We start from the raw sequence: 26,004 nt of genomic DNA, 5'->3' as shown, positions 1-26,004 counted from the left end.
CAAAAATCTCTAAAAATCAGTATATTTAAATTAGAATAAAAATTTCCTAAAAATAAAAAACAAAACCCTAACAAACTAATCTAACAAGTCAAAATCACCACCAACCCTATGTACTCAAACGGTTTCATATGATTGAGAATAGGAGACATATACTTTTGAAATGTTGTGCACAGTGCAATCAGACTTAAATTACAACCCAATCAATAATGGCATGTGTTATGCTGCTCAATGGAAAAGAATTTGATATATTTTTCACTAACAATTACAAACTTTGATATTAGATCTTTGCATACAGAATTAACTTTAGACATCTTTTTCTAATTTTTTACTCATCTAATAATATATGAGCCATTCAGGACCTTATTTTAGAGCAAAAAAATTATTAAAAAATAACACAATCGCATATATGCAGAATTAAGTGTATTATATGGCCACGCTGCGGAGAACGACAGTTTCAATAGTAAGACCAGGACCAAAGCCAAAAAGCACACCCCAATCAAGTCCTTCTCCGGTAGTTTTAAGTCCTCTTTCAAGGGACTTCTTCCTCATCAAATCCATAATGAAGAACACACATGCACTTGACATGTTACCATAATTACTAAGCACATCTCTAGTGGCTTTCATCTTTTCTGGCTTCAAGTTCACCTTCTGTTCAACCTGGTCCAAAATTGCACGCCCACCAGGGTGTGCAATCCAAAATATTGAGTTATAATCAGATATACCTAGTGGATCAAAAGCTTTACTGAGTGCATCATTGATGTTTTGTGAAATAATATCTGGAACACTCTTGTTAAGATAGAATGTAAGTCCAACTTCACGAAGGAGACCACCAATAGCTCCATGGCTGTTAGGGACAAGTTGTTGATCAGTTGAAACAATCTCAAAGAGAGGATTCTCAACCTCCGGAATAGGATCAGAACCAATGATAATCGCAGCAGCTCCATCGGCAAACAATGCTTGCCCTACAAGACTATCCATGTCTGTCTCACTAGGGCCACGAAAAGTGACTGAAGTATTTTCAGAACAAACAATAAGCACACGAGCATCCTTGTTGTTTTCAGCCAAGTCCTTAGCCAAACGAAGGACAGTGCCGCCAGCGAAGCAGCCTTGGTGGTACATCATGTACCTCTTGACGCTTGGGTCGAGCCCTAAGAGTACGATGAGTTCGTAATCAACGCCAGGCAACGCAACACCGCTGGTGGTGCAGAAGATCAAATGTGTGATCTTGGACATTGGCTGGCCCCATTCCTTGATGGCCTTGGTTGCAGCCTCTTTTCCAACCCTTGGTACCTCCCTGATCATCATGTCTTCTCTTGCATCCAACGACGGTGCCTTGTATGCGCACATGTTAGGATTTTCTTTCAGTATCTCTTCTGTTAAGTACATATGTCTGTTCTTGATCTGTGTTCTCTCACCTGAAATAAAAATGTATAATTCACATCCATCATTACCTTTGATAAAGTTTAGAAAATGATATATAGTAATAATGTTATTCTTGAGTTATTTTTGTAGTGACTTAAATCTTTAAATACCATTTGAATATATAGTTTATATAAATTTATAATTATAGAAATAATGTTATATAGTTATTATTATAATTAATGTCAAACAGTGAATATAATATATTGTATAATATGTTATTTTTCTGTTTTAAGTAATATAAAAGTAAAAAGATAAATTTTTTTGATAAATATTAAATAAAATAAAACTAAAACACTTAATTAATAAAAATACATACAAATGCGCTGAAACTTCTTCTTAAGATCGGTCATATGCTCACTGTTGGTGACTCTAAAATAATAATCTGCATATGTACTCTGATCAACACAGTTTGGTGGATTTGCTGTGCCAATTGCCAATACAGTTGCGGGGCCTTCTGCCCTTTGAGCCGTGCGGATCTCACTAACAGCCACCATCTTTTCCTAGCTGTGTTCTTTGGGACAACAAAGCTTAGCTATGTTCTTTGGGAGAGCAAACTTTAGCTATGTGCTTTGTATTTTGGTGAAGACTTAGGCAGGGAGAAGGGGAATATTTATATGCATGAGTATGCCAGGGGCATATGTGGAATTAAATGGGGGAATTGGAAGTTACATAGAAAACGTGCTAACTCAAAGTGTCGTAATGGTGACAATGATTATTATTTAATTAGTTAACTTCAAAAACGAAGTATTCTGACTTATTGGTTGTTTAATTGTTTTGCTTTCACTTTGATTGATTGACTGTGCATGTATCATGTTACATATATTGTGTAGTTTTAGTGTTATTTAATTCATGATATTCTGTGGATGGCGGACCAGATTGGCGGCATATTTGTTTAGAGATCTTTTCGTCTTTAGTGATTGATGTATGGGTCCATTTTTTGTGGTTGGTACAATATAGTATTTGTTATTTCTTTTAATTTCCTCTTTTATCTCATGTATCCATCCAATCATATTATAGAAATCTTTTATTTAATGTCTGGCGGCTCTATTTATTTACATTACATATGTCTAAAGTATGAATAAGTGCATCCAGTAGGTAGTTGGGCACACGTGCTTATTAATCCATGCATTATATCAATGTCACGTTGAAATTAACTATCTTCGAAGCAAAAATATGTGTGTGATTTATTAACTAATAGTGTACTTATAGTATGTTTATAATTAAGGTGATTTTATTAAATTTCAATATTGAAAGCCGATGTGTTTGACTGGGTGTGCGAGGAGTTTGGTGGATGACACTGGAGTCTACCACCATATATGAGTCTGGTCTTTAGTTAATTAGTAGTCTTGCTTGAACAAATAAAATAATAATATAATTGACTATATTATTTTATACTACTAGAATTTTTATTACTATAGTCACTCTCTCGTCATTTTACCCATGGAAAAGATATTTTCATAAAAAAAAGTATACGTAGAAATGAGAATACTAAATAATGTGAATAATGGATATGTCGAATGTTCAATTCAATAAATATACAGATGATTATGTTCTTTATTTTTAATTGGATGGTTATTTCTTTTGATTCGATTTACTCATGCGCAGTTAACAATGGCTGGATGTTCAATTTACTAGGTATGCAGATAGTTATCTTAATGTTATGGTTTAAGAGGTAATTTAGGAATGGAGTGTTTTTTTTTTTACTTTATTGGATCAATTTTAAAACCCATTATTCACATTATTGTTTACAAAAATCATTGTCTACCTAACAAAACCCTTTCGTAAAAAATAGTGCACTTCACAACTTATAAACTTGTAAAACTGTGGAATCACAGATACTCGTCAATATATATACCATCTCAAATATCCCAAGAATAGATTGAATTTAGCATAATATTAAGGACAATGTCATGGAAATTAAAGACCATACAATAATATTTTTCTTAATATCATAGTCATTGAATCCAAAACTCACTCTAACATTTTTAGCTTTAATTAAATTATCATACACAATTAGAAAATTGCTTATTATAGATAGATTTACAGACAGATTTGATCTTTATTACAGTCAAATTTTTAGTTACCGACAAAATTACCAACGGATTTTGTCCCTCTGTAAAAATTTCGTCGAAAATTACTTACCGACAGATTTTTTCTATTGATAATTCTTCTACACAAATTACCGACGAATTTTTGTCTCTCCCACTCTTTCTCTTTTGTATTTTACTTGCCCTCTCTATGAGATCTATTCCCCTACTTTAAAACAACGAATAAAAAAATTACTACAAAGGATATCTATCCCTAAATCCTTCTTCTTCTTGTGCACTAGAATTAGAATGGTAGCTATCGACTAAACGACACCGTCATGTCTTCTTATGTAACAGTTTCTTAACTGGTTTATTCCAGTAACAGTTTCCTAACTTTAATTAATTAATTATTTATTATTTATAGTGTATCTCACATGAGTGTCTTGAGAGCGCTTGCCACTTTTAAATCTGTGGATTTTCTAGAAAACTTCCTCGTCGGTTGGTGTACGGTCTAACCGTTTCTTTTATTTTACATAAAACACAAAATAAGAAAAATTTTACATAAATAAATGTCTATTAAATAAGATCTAAAGTCACTTAAATTATGTTACCATTCTCTCTATAGTTGAACTCAGTGGAATAAAACCACCGCAATGGACAGAACCACCTAAGAGTGACGCTCAATTTTCCTTTGCTTTTTTTCTTATATTTTTTCATTTCTCATCTATTTTCCAATACCTTTCCAACACCTTTTTATAAGCAGGAATTAGCCATTTGTGGGTTGTATCCATACCCTCACAGATATCCGACATCATTTTACTAAATCACTTACTTGTCCTATACTTGAAAGTCTCCCGAAAAAACTCCTCATTATCATCATCAATAAAAAGGTGGCTTTGCACGTAAAAAGCATACTATAATATAAGATAAGACAAGAAATTAACCTAGTTTGTTCTTATTAGAATAATTTATATTATTTGCATGATATATATGTTACTTTTAGTTTCCTTCTGACTCTCTTCCATCAATTCTCTCAATGCGATTTGACTCTCCGTCTTCTCCCCAGTCACAATACTGTTCCGGTGATGCAGTTTGGCTTTCTGTCTTCTCCCTTGCCACACCACCAGTGACTCTCCTCGCATTCCGGCAACACTGCCCCGTACCTCCCATCCTCTCCTTGCTCGCACCTCTCTGTTGTCTCTTGCCACCGCCTCTATGACACCTTGTAGTCGTAGCTTTTCTGTGCAATATCATCATCGTCCGCATTTAGTGCCACTACTACCATGCAAATTAGGATTCAGGTTTCTAATTTTTAAAGTTAGGGTTCAAGGATTTTAAATTAGGATCTTCAATGATTTTAAATTAGGGTTCAATATTTTTTGAAGTTAGGCTCTCTGTCTTCTTTGTTGTTGTTGTTAAATTTGAAGGAGAATTTTTTTTCTTGTTGTTATTGAATTTGAAAGATTTGAAATGTGGTATTGTTAGTGGTGGTGAGTGGTGACCATGGAGAAAGAGGCATTGGTGTGGTGATGCTGACAAAAGGTATTGTTATTGTGTTAAAACGGATAATTTTAATACTAAATGTCACGTTGGAGACTATTTTGACCAAAAAAAATTAAGAAAATTTTGACTTTAACCTCAAATCTTAAAGACTAAAATAGTACTTATCCCACCTTGAATAAATTCTGGGTTATATCTTGCTGTTATTACTTAATTGTAATATTTTGGTATCATTGGGATTTTTTTATAGGTTTTTCTTATAAACATTGTGATAATATAATGTAACTAAACTTGTATAATTTGAGACCTATTTATTTGGTGTCTAATCTAAATTTTACTGTAAATTTATATTTGTATTACATATATGAAAATACAATTTATCAAGTCAGATTTGCGCCTTTTATTAAACTTATTTGATACATTTTGTAGGATAGTTGAGAAAAAAAATATTTGGCTTTTCTTTTGACAATAAAAAAAAACTTAAATGTCACGTTTATAAATTGCGATCATAGTCATCATATTTTAAAGAAAAAAAAGACCAAATAGCACTGTTTTTAACCATAACTATAAAATAGTCTAATGTCACAATTAAAAATTATGACTATAGAGTAAAGTTAAGGTCACAGTTAAAAACTTTGACAATAAAAAGATTATGGTCACAGTTAAAAGCTATGATTATAAAATGGATAATGTAACGATTAAAAATTGTAACTATGACATGACTAAGGTCACAGTTGTGAAATGGGACTATAAATAAAAAATGATGTTTTTCACTTTGTAAGAAAAGGATTGTGACCTTTTCTCAGAAGTCGTGACTAAATATATTAGTCACGGTTGAAAAACTGTGACTTTTACTCAAAACAGTGAGTATAAATCAAACGTTCTAGTTTTTTTATACCTATAGTTACAATTTTAAAACGTGAATTAAAGCAAAAAATATTGTAGTGACTGAAACTTACCACCACCATTGTATATAATAATGATTGGAGTTTAATTTGTACATAAATTTTTATTTTTATTTCAATAATATCTTTTATTTTCATCTATATCTATTAATAAAAAACATGTATTTTTTATTATTTTAATATTCGAATTATTCAAGATCTGTTAAATGGGAACTCATACAAAGGTGTTTATAGTTGTTCTCACATAAAATTGCAACCCAAATATTGTTATGTGTCATGCTGCTCAATCAATCAAAAAGAATTTGAATTATACTTTACTAACAGTTACAAACTTTGACATTGAATTTTTGCATAAAAAAATAACTTTAGACATCATTGTCTATGTTTTCAGGATCTTATTTTGGAGCAAAAGAAAATTATTAAAAAATAACATATATACGTAGAGATATATAATTAACTACATCATATGGCTATGCTACGGAGAACAACTGTTTCAATAGTGAGACCAGGACCAAAACCAAAAAGAACACCCCAATCAAGTCCTTCTCCAGTGGTTTTAAGCCCTCCTTCAAGGGACTTCTTCCTCATCAAATCCATGATGAAAAACACACATGCACTTGACATGTTGCCATAATTGCTAAGCACATCTCTGGTGGCTTTCATCTTCTCCGGCTTCAAGTTTACCTTCTGTTCAACCTGGTCCAGAATTGCACGTCCACCAGGGTGTGCAATCCAAAATATTGAGTTATAATCAGATATACCCAATGGATCAAAAGCTTTACTGAGTGCGTCGTTGATATTTTGGGAAATAATATCAGGAACACTCTTGTTAAGATAGAATGTAAGTCCGACTTCACGAAGGAGACCACCGATGGCTCCATGGCTGTTAGGGACAAGTTGTTGATCAGTTGAAACAATCTCAAAGAGAGGATTCTCAACCTCTGGAACAGGATCAGAACCAATGATAATGGCAGCAGCTCCATCGGCAAACAATGCTTGCCCTACAAGACTATCCATGTCTGTCTCACTAGGACCACGGAAAGTGACTGAAGTATTTTCAGAACAAACAATAAGAACACGAGCATCTTTGTTGTTTTCAGCCAAGTCTTTAGCCAAACGAAGGACAGTGCCGCCAGCGAAGCAGCCTTGGTGGTACATCATGTACCTCTTGACGCTTGGGTCGAGTCCTAAGAGTACGATGAGTTCGTAATCAACGCCAGGCAACGCAACGCCGCTGGTGGTAGATCAAATGTGTAATCTTAGACATTGGCTGACCCCATTCCTTAATGGCCTTAGTTGCAGCCTCTTTTCCAACCCTTGGTACCTCCCTAATCATCATATCTTCTCTTGCATCCAATGACGGTGCCTTGTATGCGCACATGTTAGGGTTCTCTTTCAGTATCTCTTCTGTTAAGTACATATGTCTGTTCTTGATCTGTGTTCTCTCACCTGAAATAAAAATGTATAATTCACATCCATCATTACCTTTGATAAAGTTTTAGAAAATGATATATATAGTAATAATGTTATTCTTGAGTTATTTTGTAGTGACTTAAATCTTTAAATACCATTTGAATATATAGTTTATATAAATTTATAATTATAGAAATAATATTATATAGTTATTATTTATTAAGCAGCAAATATGATATGTTGTATAATATGTTAAATTATTGCATATTAATTAATATAAAAATAAAAGAATGAATTTTACTATGATAAATATTAAATAAAACAAATATAGAATGTTTAATAAAAATACATACAGATGCGCTGAAATTTCTTTTTGAGATCAATCATGTGTTCGCTATTGGTTACTCTAAAATAATAATCTGCATATGTACTCTGATCAATACAGTTCGATGGATTTGCTGTTCCAATCGCCAATACAGTTGCAGGGCCTTCTGCCCTTTGAACCTTACGAATTTCACTCACAGACACCATCTTTTCTTAGCTGTGTTTTTTGGGAAAGAAAAGCTTAGATATGTTGTTTGGAATAAGAAAGGTATTTTGATTTGATGAAGACTTGGGCAGGGAGAGGGGATATTTATATGCATGAGAGTCGGGGCATTTGTGGAATTAAATGGTCAATATTGGATATATAGAAAACGTGCTCAACTTAAAAGTGTAGTGATGATAGTGACAAAATAAATGACAATGATTATTATTTAATTATTTAGTTAACTTCAAAGACGATGTTCTCAATCATATAGTATAGTAGACTCCGAATAATGTTCCTGGTCAGCAATAATGTCCCCGCTGCAATTCTTGACCAATAATGTTAGGGGACATGTGACTCTATTAGTCAAGTGATTTGTTAGAGAAATTTATTATTACCATCTTCTATTTTTATTTTTAAATAAATTATTATACATTATTTATGCTTTTAATTATTTATTATTTGTTATCTATTTTTTATTATATAACAAATTTTTATTCTTAAAATATCTTTTAATATATAATTTTTTATTAAAATAAATTTATACTTTCTAAGATTTCTTTGTGATAACGTGACGTTACTAGCTTAACTAATTCCAAATTTGTTAATTACGATATATATTTAATTTAATAAATAAAAAACGAATTACACTATATCTATAATGGCCATTAACCTGATATTCACTTAAAACATCTCTAATATTAGTTTCCATTTTATTTTCATTTTGAACATTTATAGAATCATTTATTATAAATAGTGATTTAAAATTGAAAATAAAATTTGTTTTTCTAATGCTTAATTTCAATTTAATTAGAATTTTATATTTTTTAATTATTTTATTAACATAATTATATGAGTGATGATAAAATTTTATCGATTTTCTATTAAGATAATACCGCATTACTAAAGTGATATCAATTTTATTTTATTAATAAAATTTTAATTTTAAATTGATACACTTCTTAAAAATTAAAAGTAATATTCTAAAAATACTCTATTAGAGAGGTTCAATTCTTATGTATGGAGGGAGACAATATTATTGATGAGGTCCAAGAAGCCATGGAGGAAGCAAACACTTTACAGTAATTATTTTGGTGGTATTATATCTCATTCTAAGGTTTTTTGCACAAGTTTAGAATTGCTAGATATCACATGTGAAATGAAAAGGAAATTTAGTGACACATTTTCTAGTTAAATTTGTCCTTACTATACTAAGTATAGTATGGGTGGAAGAGTACAAGTAAATAGGAGTGTTCAAGACTTGATAAAGTTTAAAATTTGGCTTGAATTCAAGACATATTTTATTGGATTTAATTTAAATTTATTATTTTTATCTATCGTTATTTTTTGGTCGAGTTCGAGTTATGATTCAAGCTATCTTACTATATATTTTAGAATAAAATTAATAATTTCATATTATACTTTTATACTTCAATTAATATTTATTATATTATATGATATTGTATTTATTTTAAAATAATTTATTTTAATATAAATATAATATAATATTTAACAAATTTAATTTTTAAAATTAAATTTTTATTATTTTAATATATAAAATTTACAAATTCGTGTATATTAATTTTGTTTCGAGTCAATTCAGTTTAATTCGATTTATTTTTTGTCACTTTCTAATCAAACTAAAATAGATCTAGTGACTTTTTAAAAATAACGTCAGGGCTAATTAAACCTGATCTGGCCAAACCCATAAACACAGACCTCTACAAGCAAAAATATGTAATTTGACCTTTTTAATATTTTAGACTCCGTAGTTACTTAATTGGCAACTACTCCCATGAAGATGCCAAGAACATTTTCTCATGATGATCTTTGTTTAAAAAGTGTAACTTATTTATTTTGTAACACTTTAAATAAAGATAACACTTTTACTTCAAATAAAATCAAACTCTATAATCTATTATCTAATGGTCAAAATAATATATTTTCACATGATAACAATCATTAAATCTTTACTGGTATCATTATATCCATGTCATGTTAAAATCTCTTTGAAGCAAAAATGTTATTGTATATATTATCATAATTAGTGATACGTATTGTATATATTTATAAGTGATTTCATTATATATTCAAATTAAACATGCATGATGTAGTTTGACTGGGTGTATTTGTGAAGAGTTTGGTGGATGACACAATGGAGTCTACCACCATATATGAGTCTGCTGGTCTTAATTAATTAATTAGTCTTGCTTGACCAAATTAAATGATATTATAGTTGACAATATTATTTTATATAATTTAAAGAATTGGTTTTTTGACAATGTGCACAGGCAGGATTCATTTAATTGTGCATTACTTTTAAACAATATAATAACATTTTATGCCAATTGTATGTATTATGGTATATTTAAGAAAAGAAAAACACTAAAGCTACATTTGATTTGTGTTCTTTATTTATTTTTTTGTATCTTTTATTTTTTAAATTTTATAAAAAGTTAAAGTTAAATATTTTATTACTTTTATTATTTTTTATAAATTTTAAAAATAAAAATATTGAAAATGAAAAGGTAGATGAAACACACCGTAACATCCTATTATGCAGTTTTTGATTTGCATCATCAAGGATAGATGAATGTAATAACATGGCTGCAACCATATTGATATTGGCATATAAAACGTTCGGCAAAACAGATCACATTTTTTTAGATATTTCACTATTTATGTTCACATCAGCATGCAATAATACATTATACATCCTCTAGTGTATGTATAGTATATAGTAAGAGGCATATGTCGTTATCATGTTCTTCATTCATTGGCGATGCAACTATATAAATATTATTATGTTGTCCTTCTCTCTCTCTCTCTCTCTCTCTCTCTCATTCTGTATCCAAAATTAAAATTTAATTATTAAAGATAAATTGTTTTTTTTTGTTGATTTTAAAAAAGCAAAATACTTTTTCAAGATTAATTATTAGAAAAATACTCTTTTAGATTAAAGTGATTTAATTTGTATTATACAATATAAATTTAAATTTAACTTTAAAAAGACTAAAATACAATGTAACTTAATTTTGAAAATATGAAAATTTTCTCTTAGAATTAGAATTTTTTTAATTGTACTAGACATTAGAAATTTAAATTTGATTATAAAAAGTCTAAAATACAAATTTGGTTAATTTTAGGAAAAAAAACTAAAATACCTCTTTCAAGATTAATTGTAAAAGACAATAAAATAAAAAATTGAATTTTATTTTAAAGAAACTAAATTACCCCATTTAGGATTAATTTTAAGGAAAAATCACGTACCGAAACAATATTTAAAAATTTATATTGTTAAAATATATTAAAAGATATGAACGACAAATATATACTATACTACAAGAGACGCGCTGAATAACGGCGGTTCTTTTAGGGATTTGCAGCGGTTTTTAACTGCCGCGAAACGAAATTCTAACGGTTCCACAAGCGTCGCCTATTAAGAGGTGGAGATTTGATTTTGTGACGGTTTTAAAAAACCGCTAGCACAACCGCTGCAAATTAAATAATTGATTTTGCGACGGTTGCAAAACCGCCGCTATTTTGGTCAGTGAATTTTAAAAAAATCAGCAGCAGTTTTAAAACCGTCGCAGATTTGGGTGGGTTTTTGTTTTATAAATAAAACTTCGGGAAGCTGATTGAGTATACAATGAGTTAACATTCAAGCAAAGTAAACAAAAAGTGACACTCAAAAAATACAGATATCTCTATCATGAAAATATTCAGGTCAGTAGCACACTTTAATGGCTATTAATTGCTATGAGATAGTCTGCATAATGCATCAACGAGCCCTATGAAATAGTCCGCAATATAAGCTCATAAAGTTCTTCCTGAATGTACAAGAGGAAATCATATCACACTATAAGACTAAGAAGACAATGCATTTAAAATGAGTAATTTCACTGTACATTAATAAGGAGCAAAAAGTAAGCTCTACACATTTAAATTTCATTGGCTAACATAAAGAGAGGAAGATGCCATGGCACAAAAAATAAGTTCTGAGGATCTCTTTTCCTCCACTCCCTTGTATCATTTGATATTCTTTTCCTAATCTCCCTCCCTTTAAAAAAACATTAAAATAAAACATAAAAAGGAGAAAGAGCCCTGTGAGATCCCTTGTGCCATGGCCAAGAGAAGAATATATTGAGAAACTTGAATGCCCAAACGTGCATGAACAAAGTTAAAAAAGAGCATATCTCGCTATTTCAACATATTTGCATCAACATAAATCTTCACTTCTTCCGTAATGCCATCTTATGATCTATCATGGATTCTTGTGGCAAGCCTTTTGGTTACTTATTGAATTTTCACACAAGTGAATCGATAAGAAAGTGGTACTAGCATACTATCTTGTTGAAGAAATCTCACTGACTACAAAAGTGTAGACAAATAGAAAAGTAAGTACTGAGAGAAACACCAAATAAGTCTTTGAGGCATCTGTTTCCTCACTTTCTTTACTCTCCTACTTCTTACAATCTTAATATTAAATTTTACCAACAAAAATAGGTGCCTTTCATTCCTTGCGGCCCTTGGCTTTCTTCCTGAATTTATAATAGATGTACAACTATATGTATACTCAATCCTCAATTAAAGATAAGGATGAACTTTCACACTTTCTTTATTTGGAAGATGGAGTTTTCTTTTATGTTTTTCTTAAAAAAAGATAAAAAGAAACATTAAGCAATTCATTCATGGATTTAGTTGAAGTGGCAAGAAATTTTAAGGCAAAGCTGAAGCACTTGAAACCCCAAATTCTAACTCCATCAAAACTTAAAGATGGGTAAAAAGATGTATTGCACAGGATCAGTTGTTACCTGTCATATACACTAAAAAATGCTCCACATATGTCACACACGTGTAGCTTCTATCTAGTCTGAGTAGTTATATATGAATAAGAAAACATAAGAATCAATTGATATAATATAAGGAAAGCCATTCACACCGACCAAAAAAAGGAAAAATGCTCATGAGTGCCAGCATACATGTGTATTTTGCTCTCAAAAAGGCACAAGTTGCAATGAAATGGTTGGATGCAAGAATATGGAAAAAGACTTGACATTACACATTTCATTTATTTTGATGCATCATTTGAAATGTAATCGAAATATGAGTGCATATTATCTCACTAAAGTTATAGAACAAAGGAAATCTACTTACAATCCGCACATCAGTAGCTGTATATTTTGAAGAATTTGAATTATCCACTACAGGCTCCTGCTTTGCCGGAAGCTGACATAAAATCAGATTGTTAACACACAAATCAAAATTAACAAGAAAAAATCACAGCAAGTATATATGAACTCTTCGATTTAAATAAGCAAGCAGTACCCAAAATGATTTCAATAGCAAGACAAACAAAACCATATTATAAAAAGTGAAGGACCTTCAAGTGCTTCGGCTTCTTCCAATGCTTTTTGCTCCTCATCAACCTGTCCTTGATCGCCTGTTCATTAATCCAAACTTATATATTGAATATAAATTAAAGGGCTTTTTCCTTAAAGAGGGCATCTCTCCTCAGTCTTCCAATGAGCTAAAGAATATCAGATCAATGGCTTACCAAGGTCCTCGGCTTTCTTCAACTTCTCATTTATCATCTCTTGTGTTCGAGGGACAGGAACAACAACAGGAATGGAGCCAAATGAGGTGGATTTGGTAGAGGTTGAGGTAAAGATGCCCTGTCTTTGTTAAAGGCATCTAATAGGAGCATGAACTGTTTGGAAATTGTTAGAAAGTCAAAAGAATTGTTAGTATGTTCCTCTAAAATAGTGATAAGACAACTATCTTAATAGTTTAATGACAAATGAAAAACAACAACAGAAAAAAGGTCAAACAATGATCCAGAGTTTACAACACTGACAACGACACATGGATCTTAGCATTCAAGGGTGATAACTAATAACTGACCTGCTTGTCTGCTCTTTTAGTTCTAAGTTTTTCCACAACCTCTAAAGCACGAATCTTGAGATCTGTCTTGCCTTCAAGATCTGCATCCAAATTCTTTTACATGGTGGAAAGATAAATAAAGACTTAAGTTTTCATCATGGAATACACGTATCAAAATATAATATCTCATATAACTCCATGCTCATCAAAAGGGGGGAATACAAAAATATCAAGCGTACACAAATGTTCAAATCCTAAACACTACAAATTTTTTTAAAGTCTCATAACCAGCTTTGGTGAAAGGAATAAACCCTTTCAACTAATGTGGTTTTACATGTAATTAAACTTGAAAATATATATTATGAATAGATGTAGGCTGCATAGCCATATTAAACAGGATGAAGGTAAATAAAGTTTCATAAACAAATCTCCTAAATATACCACCAAGGATGAAATGGAAAATGACACCATGGAAATAAAATAAACTTGTTTCGTCCAATAACTATGTGGAATTACTAAAAGCAATTCAATTAGGCAAACCTGGGAAGAAGAAAAGCTACCACATGGAGGCCAGGTATGAGTAAGATCACTAACACAAAACAAAACAGTAAATTGATACCAAATCAAGAAGAAAAGGAATAATGTAGACCAATTTGAATTCTAAATTCAAAAGGAAAATAGAACAAAACAGAAAAAGGGGTTTTGTACATACCAGTAATCTAAACGAAGAAGCTGATCGGTGATGGACCCACCGACAACGGGAAGCGCAATGCAGCTGGTACTGACGGGCAGAAAAGAACGGCGGCAAGGATTTGTGTGCGGAGGTGTGTTTCGCGCCTCTACCCCTTTTGTGTTCGCGTGAGGAAGATAACAAACTATGAATCTGATTCTTGACTGTATATACCCAAATCAAGAAGAACAAGATCAATCTGAGCCAAATTGAAAAGTGAAACCAAAAAGAAAACTCAACCAAATTGAAAAAAGGGCTTAGCAAACCTAAGTTTCTGACCACTGTTAGAGGGAGGAGGAGCGGCTCAGTGATGGACACAGCAATGAGAAGGAGGAGACTACTGAAATTGATAGAGGGGAGCACCACGGCGGGGAGGATTCCCAGAGAATTGGTTTGTGCCCCTTCACAATTAACTTTGTGTGAAAAAAGGATTCTATGAACGTGCTATGTTAATTTCACGTTCATTGTCTTGCTTTCCAGCCATTGGAACGTGTCACCGCCGCTATGCTATTTATTTTTGGTGCAGTTGTCAAACCGCTACACCAACCATCGCTATCCTGCCAATTTGCGGCGGGTTTATAAACAGCAGCCAAGTTCCTACCGCAATTCTCCGTATCTGTTGTAGTGACTCGAACATTTCCATCCTCAAAATTTGATGATTTTGCTACTCGAAATAAAAATTTTACAAAAAACTGAAAAAATAAATTTAAAAGACTGTAAAAGAAGTCCTGTAATCAAATTTTGCTTTGATTTTTTTATGCATTACTTATCCAAATATTCTTACAAAAATTTAGATCAAATATATAAGTATTTTTTTTAAATATAAAATTCGTTTGTCATTTATTAAAAATAGATATTTTTGTGATTTTCATCACATACATATTTTTTGTCATGCTTTTAGTTCTTTCAAACTCTTGTGTGTTTTTTGTAACTACTTTTTAGATTCTTTTTGTTAATGAAATTACTTTTTGAATACCATTTTGATAATTTATCCTAATATCAAGGAGTAAATAGTCATTTCTGATCATGAAAGATTCGGATGCTAATATTTTTATCCATGAAGAATGGAAATTAAAGTTATACCCATGAAAGATGGGCTTTTGCAGACAAAATTATCCGAATTTTAAAAAATTAAATAAAATCTCCAAACTATCCTCTAATATAACCTAACTCAAACCTCTAATTTTACTCCACGTCACTACTTTTTCAATTCCAAACCCTACCCCCATTTTTCATCCTCAACTACCATTATCACTACCGTCGTCATCATCACCACCATGGTCATCAATAACATAATTGGATACTTAAGGTTTTAACATTATATCTTTGTACATGAACTTCACATTGATTATAACATCCCAAGTTTTTGAAAGTTAAATAATAAATTATTTATAATTTATTATATTTATTCAAGATTTTGTTTTCAGAAATTCTTTTATTTAAGATATTTAAAACCTGAATTATAGTAATTTGAGTTTAAAGTAATTATTACTTAGAGATTTTTATATTAATAGGATAATTTTCATATTCAAAATTTAAAGTTTAGCAATTGAAAAATAATGATGATTTGTTAATTTAACTTAAATATTGATATTTTGAATGTAATTTTAAGAATAAAAAATTAATTTATTTATCTCTATTTTAAAAATTACAGTACTTATTTGTTGAGTTAAGAAATTAACTAACATATATGATGGTGACAAACATTAAATTATTGAGCTAATTACCCAATTAGCTTTAATTGTTTTTGGTTGAGTGTTGCAGGCCAAATATTATTATTATAGCAGCCAAATATAAAACAAATGAAATCATGCTGGTGGGCTGATACGAAGCCCAAAAAGAAACAAAGCCAAAGAAATCAAACAGGTTGCTTAATAGATATCCGATCCAAACCCGTTAGCAAGCAAATCTATCCAAGTTGCTTCTTTCATAGCAACGTTCACTTTTTCCTGTCTCAGTCAGAAATCATAGAAGTAAGAGAGAATGCTTAGTTCCTAAGGTATTCAAAGAAGAAGAAAGAAAGAGAAGGTTAGGCAAAAAAGGCCGAGGTCAAATCAACAAAATCAAACCAAATCAAGCTAAGGCAAAGGTTAAAGGTGACTTTATTTCCTTCTACATGCATCTCATTTTCTTCTCTTCATCTTCAACGTTCTGCCTATCCATTCTGAGATACATGGGAAAGATGATCTCTGCTCCCACTGTTGTGCATCTACGGTCATAAATGAGTCTTGGGAACCAAGTAGCTTTTCAATGGCCAAGATCTGGGTTTACCATTGAGAATATCTGTTTCTGCTTTCCTATGGCTTTCGGTCAACAAGAGAAGGTCAGAACCAAAGTTTCTATTTTGAGGATTAATGGAAAAAAGTAAGATGGTGGGTTGGTGAAGCACAAAGCTCAAGAAGTTGACCTAAGGAGAGCAGCCCAGCAACATGCAAGGAGATCAAAGAAGTTTTTGTTCATTCAGAAGCTAAGGAGAGATTAAAAAAAGTGTTCTTGAGGTGTATGTTCTGAGAAGAGCTCTCTGAAGAAGTTCATCTAACTGGACATTGTTTTCTAGCAAAAGGAGCATTCCGCCAGAATGAAGAACTAAATCAGAGGCTAGCAAATATGGTTTATCACATAGCAAAGAGAATGTTGAAGAGTCAATCTCCTTCATGTTTTACAGATTGTAATTTACTTTTCAATGTTTATCTTTCTGTAATTTCTTGAGTGAAAAGGCATATTGAGAGAGCTCAAGTAAAAGCCAATAAGTGGAAAGAGGCTGAGTGATACACTTGAGAGAAAAGTCTAGAGTTATTTCAGATTTCTTTAGGTAAGTCAGTGTCTTGTATCTTGTACTAGTGAGGTACCCCTTTCTTAGTTGGGTGAGCACTAAGAGTGAAGAGTTAGGTATTAGCATAGCCAATGTCAAGTTAGGTTAGAACTTGAGTGTGAAAGGATTTTGTTAATCCTATGGAATTGGTTTATGTAATACTTTAACTATAGTGGAAATTCCACCACTGTTGTGGTGGAGACTGGATGTAAGTTGCGTTGCACAAGGCAATTGAACCAGAATATATGATGGTGTCAACTTTTCTCTTCTCTGCTCTGTTCTGCTTTCTGATATTCATGAGACAAAAATAAAGTGTCTCATAAATTTTTCATTGCTGAGTTCAAACAGAATCAGAATTAAAAATTTGTTTTAAATGGTTATTTCAGTAACATTAAAGAAAGGCATAGATTCAACCCCCCTTTTCTAAGCCTTCTACAACATTCATTATTTAAAAATAATTTGTAAATTAATAATTAAATAGTATTCTTAAAGATAATTATATTTGGTTTTAAATTACTACTCCACCCTCTAATTTTATTAAAATTCTTATCCTTACCCTCATAATTCAAAAACTCTAACCCTAACACACTTACCCTTACTCCTCACCCACACTCAGCGTCGTTACTCCCATTCCCACACACACACGTGAATGATAGAAAAGGGGAGAGAGGAGAGGGAGACAGCATCATCAGGGCTTGGTGTTGCCACCACCATCGCTGTCGCACGTGAGAGAGAGAGAGAGAGAGAGAGAGAGAGAGAGAGAGAGATGGAGGGATGATTGTCGCCACCGTCGAAGAAGCCGTTGCCACCGAACCCTGGCCTCCGCCATCGTCGTCGAACGAGATAGAGAGAGATAAAGAGAACAAGACGGCCAAAGAGGAAGGAGGGGCTACTTGTATTGCCACTGAGCTGTTGCACTACCATCGAGCTGTTGTGCTACTGCAAAAGCTGCTCGGAGTTGTCGCTGCTGCTGTGCCACTATTGTTGTGGAAGGAGGCCATTGGAACTGGAGTGGTTCGCCGTTGCTGCAAGCCACACCGTGATTCTAGTTACCGGAAATGGCGTAGTTGTCGCCGTGAGCACCGCCAAAGCTATTGTTGTTCTGTTACGTCGTTCCTCCTTATTTACAGTAAGTTTTCTTATTTCAGAATCCTCACCGTTAGTGATTTGTTATAGTTTGTTAAATATTTTAAGGTATCGCTGTCGCTGCGATGCTGCAGGGAGTCATCGGAACTGTTAGTACTGCTGCGTTGTCACATTTATGTTGTTGCTGTGTTGTTGGGTTTCGACTAATCGAGGTAGGAGTTGTTTGTTTTTAACAAATTTAGAATGTTTCAAAAGTTTAGAAAATACGTGCATTTGAGTTTATGAGCATTTTATGGCCCAATTATCTCTATTAAAGCTTGATTGATTCGATTTTTATAATTTAAGATTTGTTTACAATGAAACTGGAAATGAATTAAAAAGGGGTTTAATACTCTAATAATAAAACTAATTAGTAACAATACTTGAAGCCTTTTGGTGGGTGGATTAGGACTTGAATAACTTGTTTGCTGATCTAATGTGTGAAAATTTAATAACTTAAAAATAATTAAAGATAACAAGTCAAGAATATTCATGTTGAAAATGGTTAGGTGTTTGAAATGATTGAGAAGGATTTCAGAGTGATTGGATTCAGGTAGAACCCTTAATGAGTGGAAACGTCCAAGTTTTAGGGGAGGTTCTGTAGAAAATTTTATAAGTGTTTGAATGAAATTGAACATTAAGAATAATGGAAACCGATACTATTGTCACAAACACTAGAGATTTTGTTTTGATGTTAAACTTGACTACTTCAAACTAAAGAATTATGTTTTTGGAGTTTTAGTGAAATCTAAAATAATAAAAGTGGATTGAAGAATTAACTTATTTTGGTTTGATTAATTATGAAAAGAATTATGTTTTGAGATGATTTAGTGAAATTTAAAGTAATAAAAATGATTATTTAAGAATAAAATGATTGTTGAGTCTTTTAGAAAAGTTTTAAACTTGAAAAAATTAGTTTTGGGAACTTGGTTAAACAAAATGAGTTTTATTTTATTAATTCTGATTAAAGAATTTTATTTTGGGCTCTTTAGCAAATTTAAAGCAATGAAAGTAATTGTTTTAAGAATAAACGATTATGATGTTACAATTAAGATTTTGATTAAAAGGATGGGGTGATTTTAAGTCTCTTTAGCAGAGTTTTAAACTTAAAATAAAAATGAAGTTAGTTTGATAACTTGGTTAAAGAAAATTGAATTTTTTATGGTTTTGGTTAATTTCTGAAATTGATTTGTGATTTAACTTATTTGATTTTGATTGAAAATGAAAAGAGTAAAAAAGTGATTAATGTTAACTTGAAAGGAGATTTGATTAATCAAATAAAGATTTATAAGGTAAATTATTTTTATCAACTAACGAGTTCGAGTTTAGGAAGTGTGAATATGAGATAGTATTAATGGAGCTAAATAATAGAGTTGAAGGAAAAAGAGATAATTGGGAGATACGTAATTAAGTTGTGATTCCTAAGAATTATGAGATACGGGTTGAGGATCTTGGGTGTACTTTAAAATGAACTTGAGACTCATGAAAGTTTGGCTTGTTAGCCCATAAAGTAAATAATTAAAGAATGAGATGATATATAAATACTTATAAATGATTATATTGTACTTGAGTTGGTTGAAACCTTGACCTCGAGTCTAGGGTATCTTATTAGATGCTTCATACCCACAAGCCATATGTAACGGCCTAAGTCTAAACCCGGTGAATATTAAAATGTGCAGAGTAGAGTTGATGATCATGATAACGATTATGTTTATTATGAGAGTAATGATGAGAAATCATGTTTGATTCAAGGCTTATGACAAAAGTGAGATTTATATGAGGCTTATGATGAAAATATGATTAAGATATGTACTAGCGATTATGATTCATGATGGATGATTATGTCATTGATGATATGATTGGTAAAGTGATGAATTTTACTATGGTGGATGACTGAATTGGCAAGGACAGAGGCATTGTCCCACTTGCGTGATTATGATTGAAGTGTGATTGTTGATTAGCAAGGACGAAGATTTTGTCCCACTTGCGTGATTATTATTATTGAGTACAATCTCGTGAGGATGGTGATACGTAACACTCACCTGAGATATTGTGTCTGAGGCTCAGTGGAGACGGCGATATGTAACACCCACTTGAGACTATGAGTACGGCTCAGTGAAAATGGTGATATGTAACGCTCATGGAAGGAATGTTTTCTGAGATAGTGACGGCAATATATGTAACACCTATTTCAGGAATGTTGTCGAGTGCAGGTAACCAATTGACACGTGACCTGATGGCTTGTACTTGGATAGGCATGCATCATATGTATTTGTTTGATTTGTTTGGGTGTGCATTTTGTTGTTATGTTATGTTTATGTGATTTATTTGATTATGTGCTATGTGATACATGTTTTATATGTGTTTGCTTTTGTGTGATTGAATTGTTTGACTTGGTTGTGTTTACTGGTGTACAGAGGTGATGGAGGTTGAGGCGGATTGAACTCGTATTGTCCTGAGACTCTGGTTTATGTGTCGGATGGATAAGAATGAGTGATGGTAGTCTATTGGGTAGAAAATCTGTAGGTGTATTTTGGCCCTTAACTAAGAGAATCAAAAGAGTTACTTTGCTATGTTGAAATCACATAAGACCGTCCAACTCTTGGATATAAAATTGTATAAGATAAGATTATTTGAAAGTATTTATATATATTGTATGCTTTGTTTTTAGAAAGAGATAAAGCAATGGCATATAGCTAAGTGAAAATGTTTTGAAAATAAAATACTAAAGAATGCAAGCTTTCTTAAAGATAATTTTTTCTGAGATGTAAGTTGACCAGGTGCATTTATTTATATTAAGTTTGCGTCATTCCCTTCTCCTACGGAGGACCTGTGGTTAGGTTCTCACTCCCTACAGCCCTATATTTTTTAGGATGGACGAGGAAGTCTTTGAAAAGCTTCCTGAGCACTGGACGTGCAGTAGTTTATTTTAAAGATTAATTTTGTATTTAGTTATTGTTCTCCCTCTTCATTGTTATTATATTTATAAAGAGGGATAGGAGTTGTAATTATACATATATGTAATATTTGTATGTTACTTATATAAGTTATTCTTGTGAATGTAATAGTGTTGTATGATGATACGAATGTGTGTATGTACGTATAGATTGAAAAATATTTTTTGGTTTTTCAAAGAAAAGTCGACACGGTTTTCAGGTAAAGGCTCTTACTTATTATTATTATTTATATATAAAGGTCGCCATGATATCTTCGTTATTAGAGTGGCGCAGTCGGAAGTGTGACATTCTGGTTGTGAAAGTGTTACATTGCTCCCAAGGGAAAGTGAACACTATTCCACCATGAAATGCAGCTCCAAAGTCCAAACCTCTTTGATTCATTCACATCAGGTAAATATTCCACAAAATTTACCATCGACAGATGCCAAGTGCCTCTGTTCTGCTAAATTCAAGTACTTCATCATATTTTAAATCATACACAAAGCCTCATAACTGTGTATATGAGAGAAAGACCAGTTAGTTTTCTTCGGCTATAAATGTCTCTTGAAACTAGCAACCAGAAAAGATGAAAAAGAAAGGATGAAGGAGTGTCTAACATTGTGTGCAAGTGAAAAGTCATTTTTTGTTTTGTTCCAAAATCAAATATATCCAGAAAACAAAGAAAAAGAACACAGCTCAAAGATTTCATCTTTTCCAATTTCTTCACCATTGGCCTCGTTTTCTCCTTCGCCCTATTCTTCATAATCCTCCCCTGATTTGGGGTTCCCAAGCGCTTCAGCTCTTTTCCGCTGCCACGGCCGCCGGAACCACCTTGCCTCAAAGCTCTTTCTCACCAATTGAAAGACCAACTAAGAAAAAATACCACTATGTGGCTAATGGAGGTCGCGTGACGGTGATTATGGTTGGGGATTAAAATTGTCATTTTTCGCCTAATGCGCCATGCTCGACGATCTTGGTTTTGCGGCTTGATTTGACAACGATGGAATGGGAAGAGGTATGGAGGATGCCGCTGGAGATGTTCCGGTGCTTCAAGGAGTGCAACAAGTTCAAGGTTTTTGGAGGCAAAGACAGGGTTTGGTGGTAGGTTTTGGGATTGGGGGAGTGGTGGTATGGAGTAAAATTAGATATTAGAGTTAAGTTATATTAGAAGGTAGTTTAGGAATTTTATTTAATTTTTTAGGGTTCGAATAATTTTGTTTGCAAAAGCCCATTTTTCATGGGTATAACTTTAATTTCCATCTTTCATGAGTAAAAATGTCAGTATCTGAATCTTTCATAGTCAAAAATGCCTATTTACTCTAATATCAAAACTAAAATACCCTTTTTGAATTAGAGTTGTTTAATTGAATTAAAATCTAATAATTTAAATTCAATTTCAAAAGTAGTAGATACCGGCAGTTGCAAAAAATGCCGCTACTTTTGAAACGTATTCTGCTTGTAGAGGTATAAAACCAGATAACCTGATAATGAATATATTTAAACTACTATATATGCTACTTTAATGTGTGTAACACAAGCTATGACTAGAACAATACAGAATAGTATATATGAAATTGAATTTTATTTCGTATTTGCTACAGCGTTAACACAATATATATGACATGAGTATTCTTTTTTCTATATAATTAATTTTATTATATTCAAGTTTGTACAATAACAGATTAAAATTTAGACAAGAAAGTAACATTATATTATATATAAGATATCTACCCTAATAAAGATGTTAAAAATATTTTTTTATAAAGATATTTATTTAGTCACACTTTAAAAGTGTATTTAATGAAAAAAAGTAACGGTTTAAAAGAAATAATAATATCATTTTTAAATAAAGATAATATTTTTATAATATACTAAAATTAAATCTAAAATCTGTCCTTTAATGATCAAAAGAAAGCATATTCACAAAAAAAATTATAAAATCTTCGTATATAATTATTTGAGATACTTCACACACACGATAATTTAAAAAACTACAAACATAATATTCTCAAGACTTGTACTATCATACATAATACTTTTTGACTTTATTTATATGGAACCTCGTACAAAGGTGTTTATAGTTGTTTTAAGATGAAATTGCAACCCAAATATTGAAATGTGTCATGTTGCTCAATCGAAAAAGAATTTGATATATTTTTTATTAACAGGTACAAACTTTGATATTGAATCTTAGCATAAAGAAATAACTTCAGACGTCTTTGTCAAAAATTTCACTCATCTAATCATGCGTATATATATAGGACATCAGGGCCTTATTCTTGAGAAAAAAAAATTATTAGAAGGTACCACAATCGTATGCGTAGAAGTGCATAGCATTATATGCCTATATTGCGAAAAACAACGGTTTCAATAGTGAAACTAGGACCAAATCTAAAAACACACCCCAATCAAATTCTTCACTAGTAGTTTTAAGTCTTTTTTTAAGAGATTTTTTCCTCATCAAATCTATGATGAAGAACACACATGCACTTGACATGTTACCATAATTGCTAAGCACATATCTAGTAGCTTACATTTTTTTTGGTTTCAAATTCACCTTCCGTTCAACCTCGTCCAGAATTGCACGTCCACCAAGATGTGTAATCCAAAATATTAAGTTATAATCAGATATACCTAATGGATCAAAAACTTTATTGAGCGCATCGTTAATATTTTACGAAATAATATCAGGAACACTTTTATTAAGATAGAATGTAAGTCCAACTTCACAAAGGAGACCACTAATGACTCCATGGTTGTCAGGGATAAGTTTTTGATCAGTTGAAATAAGCTCAAAGATAGGCTTCTCAACTTCTGGCACAGGATCAGAACCAATGATAATCGCAGCAGCTCCATCAGCAAACAATGCTTACCCTACAAGACTATCCATGTCTGTCTTACTAGGACCACAGAAAGTGACTGCGGTATTCTCAGAACAAACGATAAGCACATGAGCATCTTTGTTGTTTTCAGCCAAGTCCTTAGCCAAGCGAAGGACAGTGCCGCCAGCAAAGCAACCTTGGTGGTACATCATGTACCTCTTGACGCATGGGTCGAGCACTAAGAGTAGGATGAGTTCATAATCAACGCCAGGCAACACAATGCCGCTGGTGGTATAGAAGATCAAATGCGTGATCTTTACACGTTGGCTGGCCCCATTCCTTGATGACCTTGGTTGCAGCCTCTTTTCCAACCTTGGTACCTCCCTGATCATCATGTCTTCCCCTTGCATCCAAGGATAGTGCCTTGTATGCGCAAATGTTGGGGTTCTCTTTTAATATCTCTTTTGTTAAGTACATATGTCTGTTCTTGATCAATATCCTCTCACCTAAAATGATATATAATTCACAGCATTCCCTCACTAATGATTAGCACCTAAACAACAAAAACACAAATTACCACATTGATCCTCATTGATATATAATTCACAGCATTCCCTCACTTCCACCATCTTTGATCCTCATTGATCATTCATTTTTCCCTTGCTTCACTCGCAAGTTACCACATTCACTAGCCCTTTTCTAATAGCTAGGCATATCATAATGATTTAAGACAAGAATGGTGAGATCGGAGGCTTAGAAGTATGAGATTTGGCTTTTAAAACTCAAAAATCAACTTTGGGATGAAAACAGGGCTACGCGTACGTGCACTCCACGCGCACGCGTGGATGGCCTCAAAAACTCATCGACGTGCAAGCGTCATGCACGCTAACGCGTGGATTAAAAATTTGCCAATCGACGCGTACGCGTCAACCACGCGTACGCGTGGGTGTTCTCGTGCCCCAGGCACAACACTGGCACAGTTCTGGCATAACTCTCTGGAAAATGGCTGGGCATTGGGTGCATCACAATCGGCGCGCCCGCGCACATCACGCGCACGTGTGGATGGCGCTTTCTGAAAGATCGGCGCTTACGCGCCAAGTGCGCCTACGCGCAAGGTGTTATTCTGCTAAAAACTTTCTAAGTTAAAAGCTGCAGAATTCACAGATTTAAACCCCAATCTTCCAACGGACATAACTTCCTCATTTTAAATTATTTTTCACCCGTTCTTCGAACGGCATGGACTTCCCGGATCCAATTTCATTTCTAAATAGATTTGGTACAAAACGGAGATCTGTAGTCCAAGTTATGTCCCACTAAAGTATGCCCAAAAACCATATTTTCATACAAAACCACAATATGCCATTTTCAAAACAAGCCATTTTCAACTCTTTTCAAAATCAATCAACACATGCCAATTTCATCCCTTTTCTTTGAAATCAATCTAAATATATCAAATTCAACATCAAGCCTCCTCAACTCACACATTGACACATTACCACAATTTACAACATCACTATCTCATCATTTTAACCCACTTCACCCAAGTGGCTCAAACTCAAATATATTGACATATCATATATTCTTACTCATGCCAATTCTCAACAACACCAATTCCAATAAATCATCATTGTACACAATCAATATCATACTCACCATCAACATGGTTCAACCCACAATTCAACCATAACCAATCATCAAGCATATATCACAACATGCATATTCCTCATACATCATACCACCAAGGCATCAATAATCATCATCACATATATGATCACATCATATATCTCAATCATTCAACAACATCAACCATTCAATGCCTATTTTAGGGCCTCTAGCCTAAGTATTTCCTACCACATTACATATTAGATACGGGAAACCGAGACCATACCTTAGCCGATTTCCC

At 32.6% G+C, this 26,004-nt stretch overlaps 1 protein-coding gene, 1 long non-coding RNA gene and 1 pseudogene across 10 annotated transcripts; all 3 read right to left on the bottom strand.

The window, feature by feature from the left end:
• Positions 1-405: 405 nt before the first annotated feature.
• Positions 406-2,019, bottom strand: LOC107483284 (putative stilbene synthase 2). Its single transcript, XM_016103916.3, has 2 exons — positions 1,739-2,019; positions 406-1,415 (listed from the first exon to the last, which is right to left on the bottom strand). Exons 1-2 carry the CDS (start codon positions 1,914-1,916, stop codon positions 424-426), a joined length of 1,170 nt encoding a protein of 389 aa, XP_015959402.1. The 5' UTR covers positions 1,917-2,019; the 3' UTR covers positions 406-423.
• Positions 2,020-6,131: 4,112 nt separating this feature from the next.
• On the bottom strand, positions 6,132-7,858 carry LOC107483287 (stilbene synthase 1-like; annotated as a pseudogene).
• A 3,661-nt stretch (positions 7,859-11,519) lies between these two features.
• LOC127746754 (uncharacterized) lies at positions 11,520-15,029 on the bottom strand. Of its 9 annotated transcripts, none has more exons than XR_008008438.1 (9): positions 14,673-15,029; positions 14,389-14,570; positions 14,217-14,265; positions 13,698-13,790; positions 13,351-13,503; positions 13,177-13,236; positions 12,951-13,022; positions 12,608-12,666; positions 11,520-11,623 (listed from the first exon to the last, which is right to left on the bottom strand). It is a non-coding gene; the product is annotated as an uncharacterized LOC127746754 (long non-coding RNA). The 9 variants fall into 9 exon arrangements; XR_008008434.1 differs by lacking the exon at positions 11,520-11,623 and adding an exon at positions 11,677-12,164; XR_008008436.1 differs by having other exon boundaries at positions 12,608-13,022.
• Between the last annotated feature and the right edge of the window lie 10,975 nt (positions 15,030-26,004).

This window comes from Arachis duranensis, chromosome 4 (genome assembly GCF_000817695.3).
Source record: "Arachis duranensis cultivar V14167 chromosome 4, aradu.V14167.gnm2.J7QH, whole genome shotgun sequence".
NCBI classification, from domain to species: domain Eukaryota; kingdom Viridiplantae; phylum Streptophyta; class Magnoliopsida; order Fabales; family Fabaceae; genus Arachis; species Arachis duranensis.
Note: the sequence above shows the minus strand (reverse complement) of the source record. Positions and strands in the feature narration are given on the sequence as shown.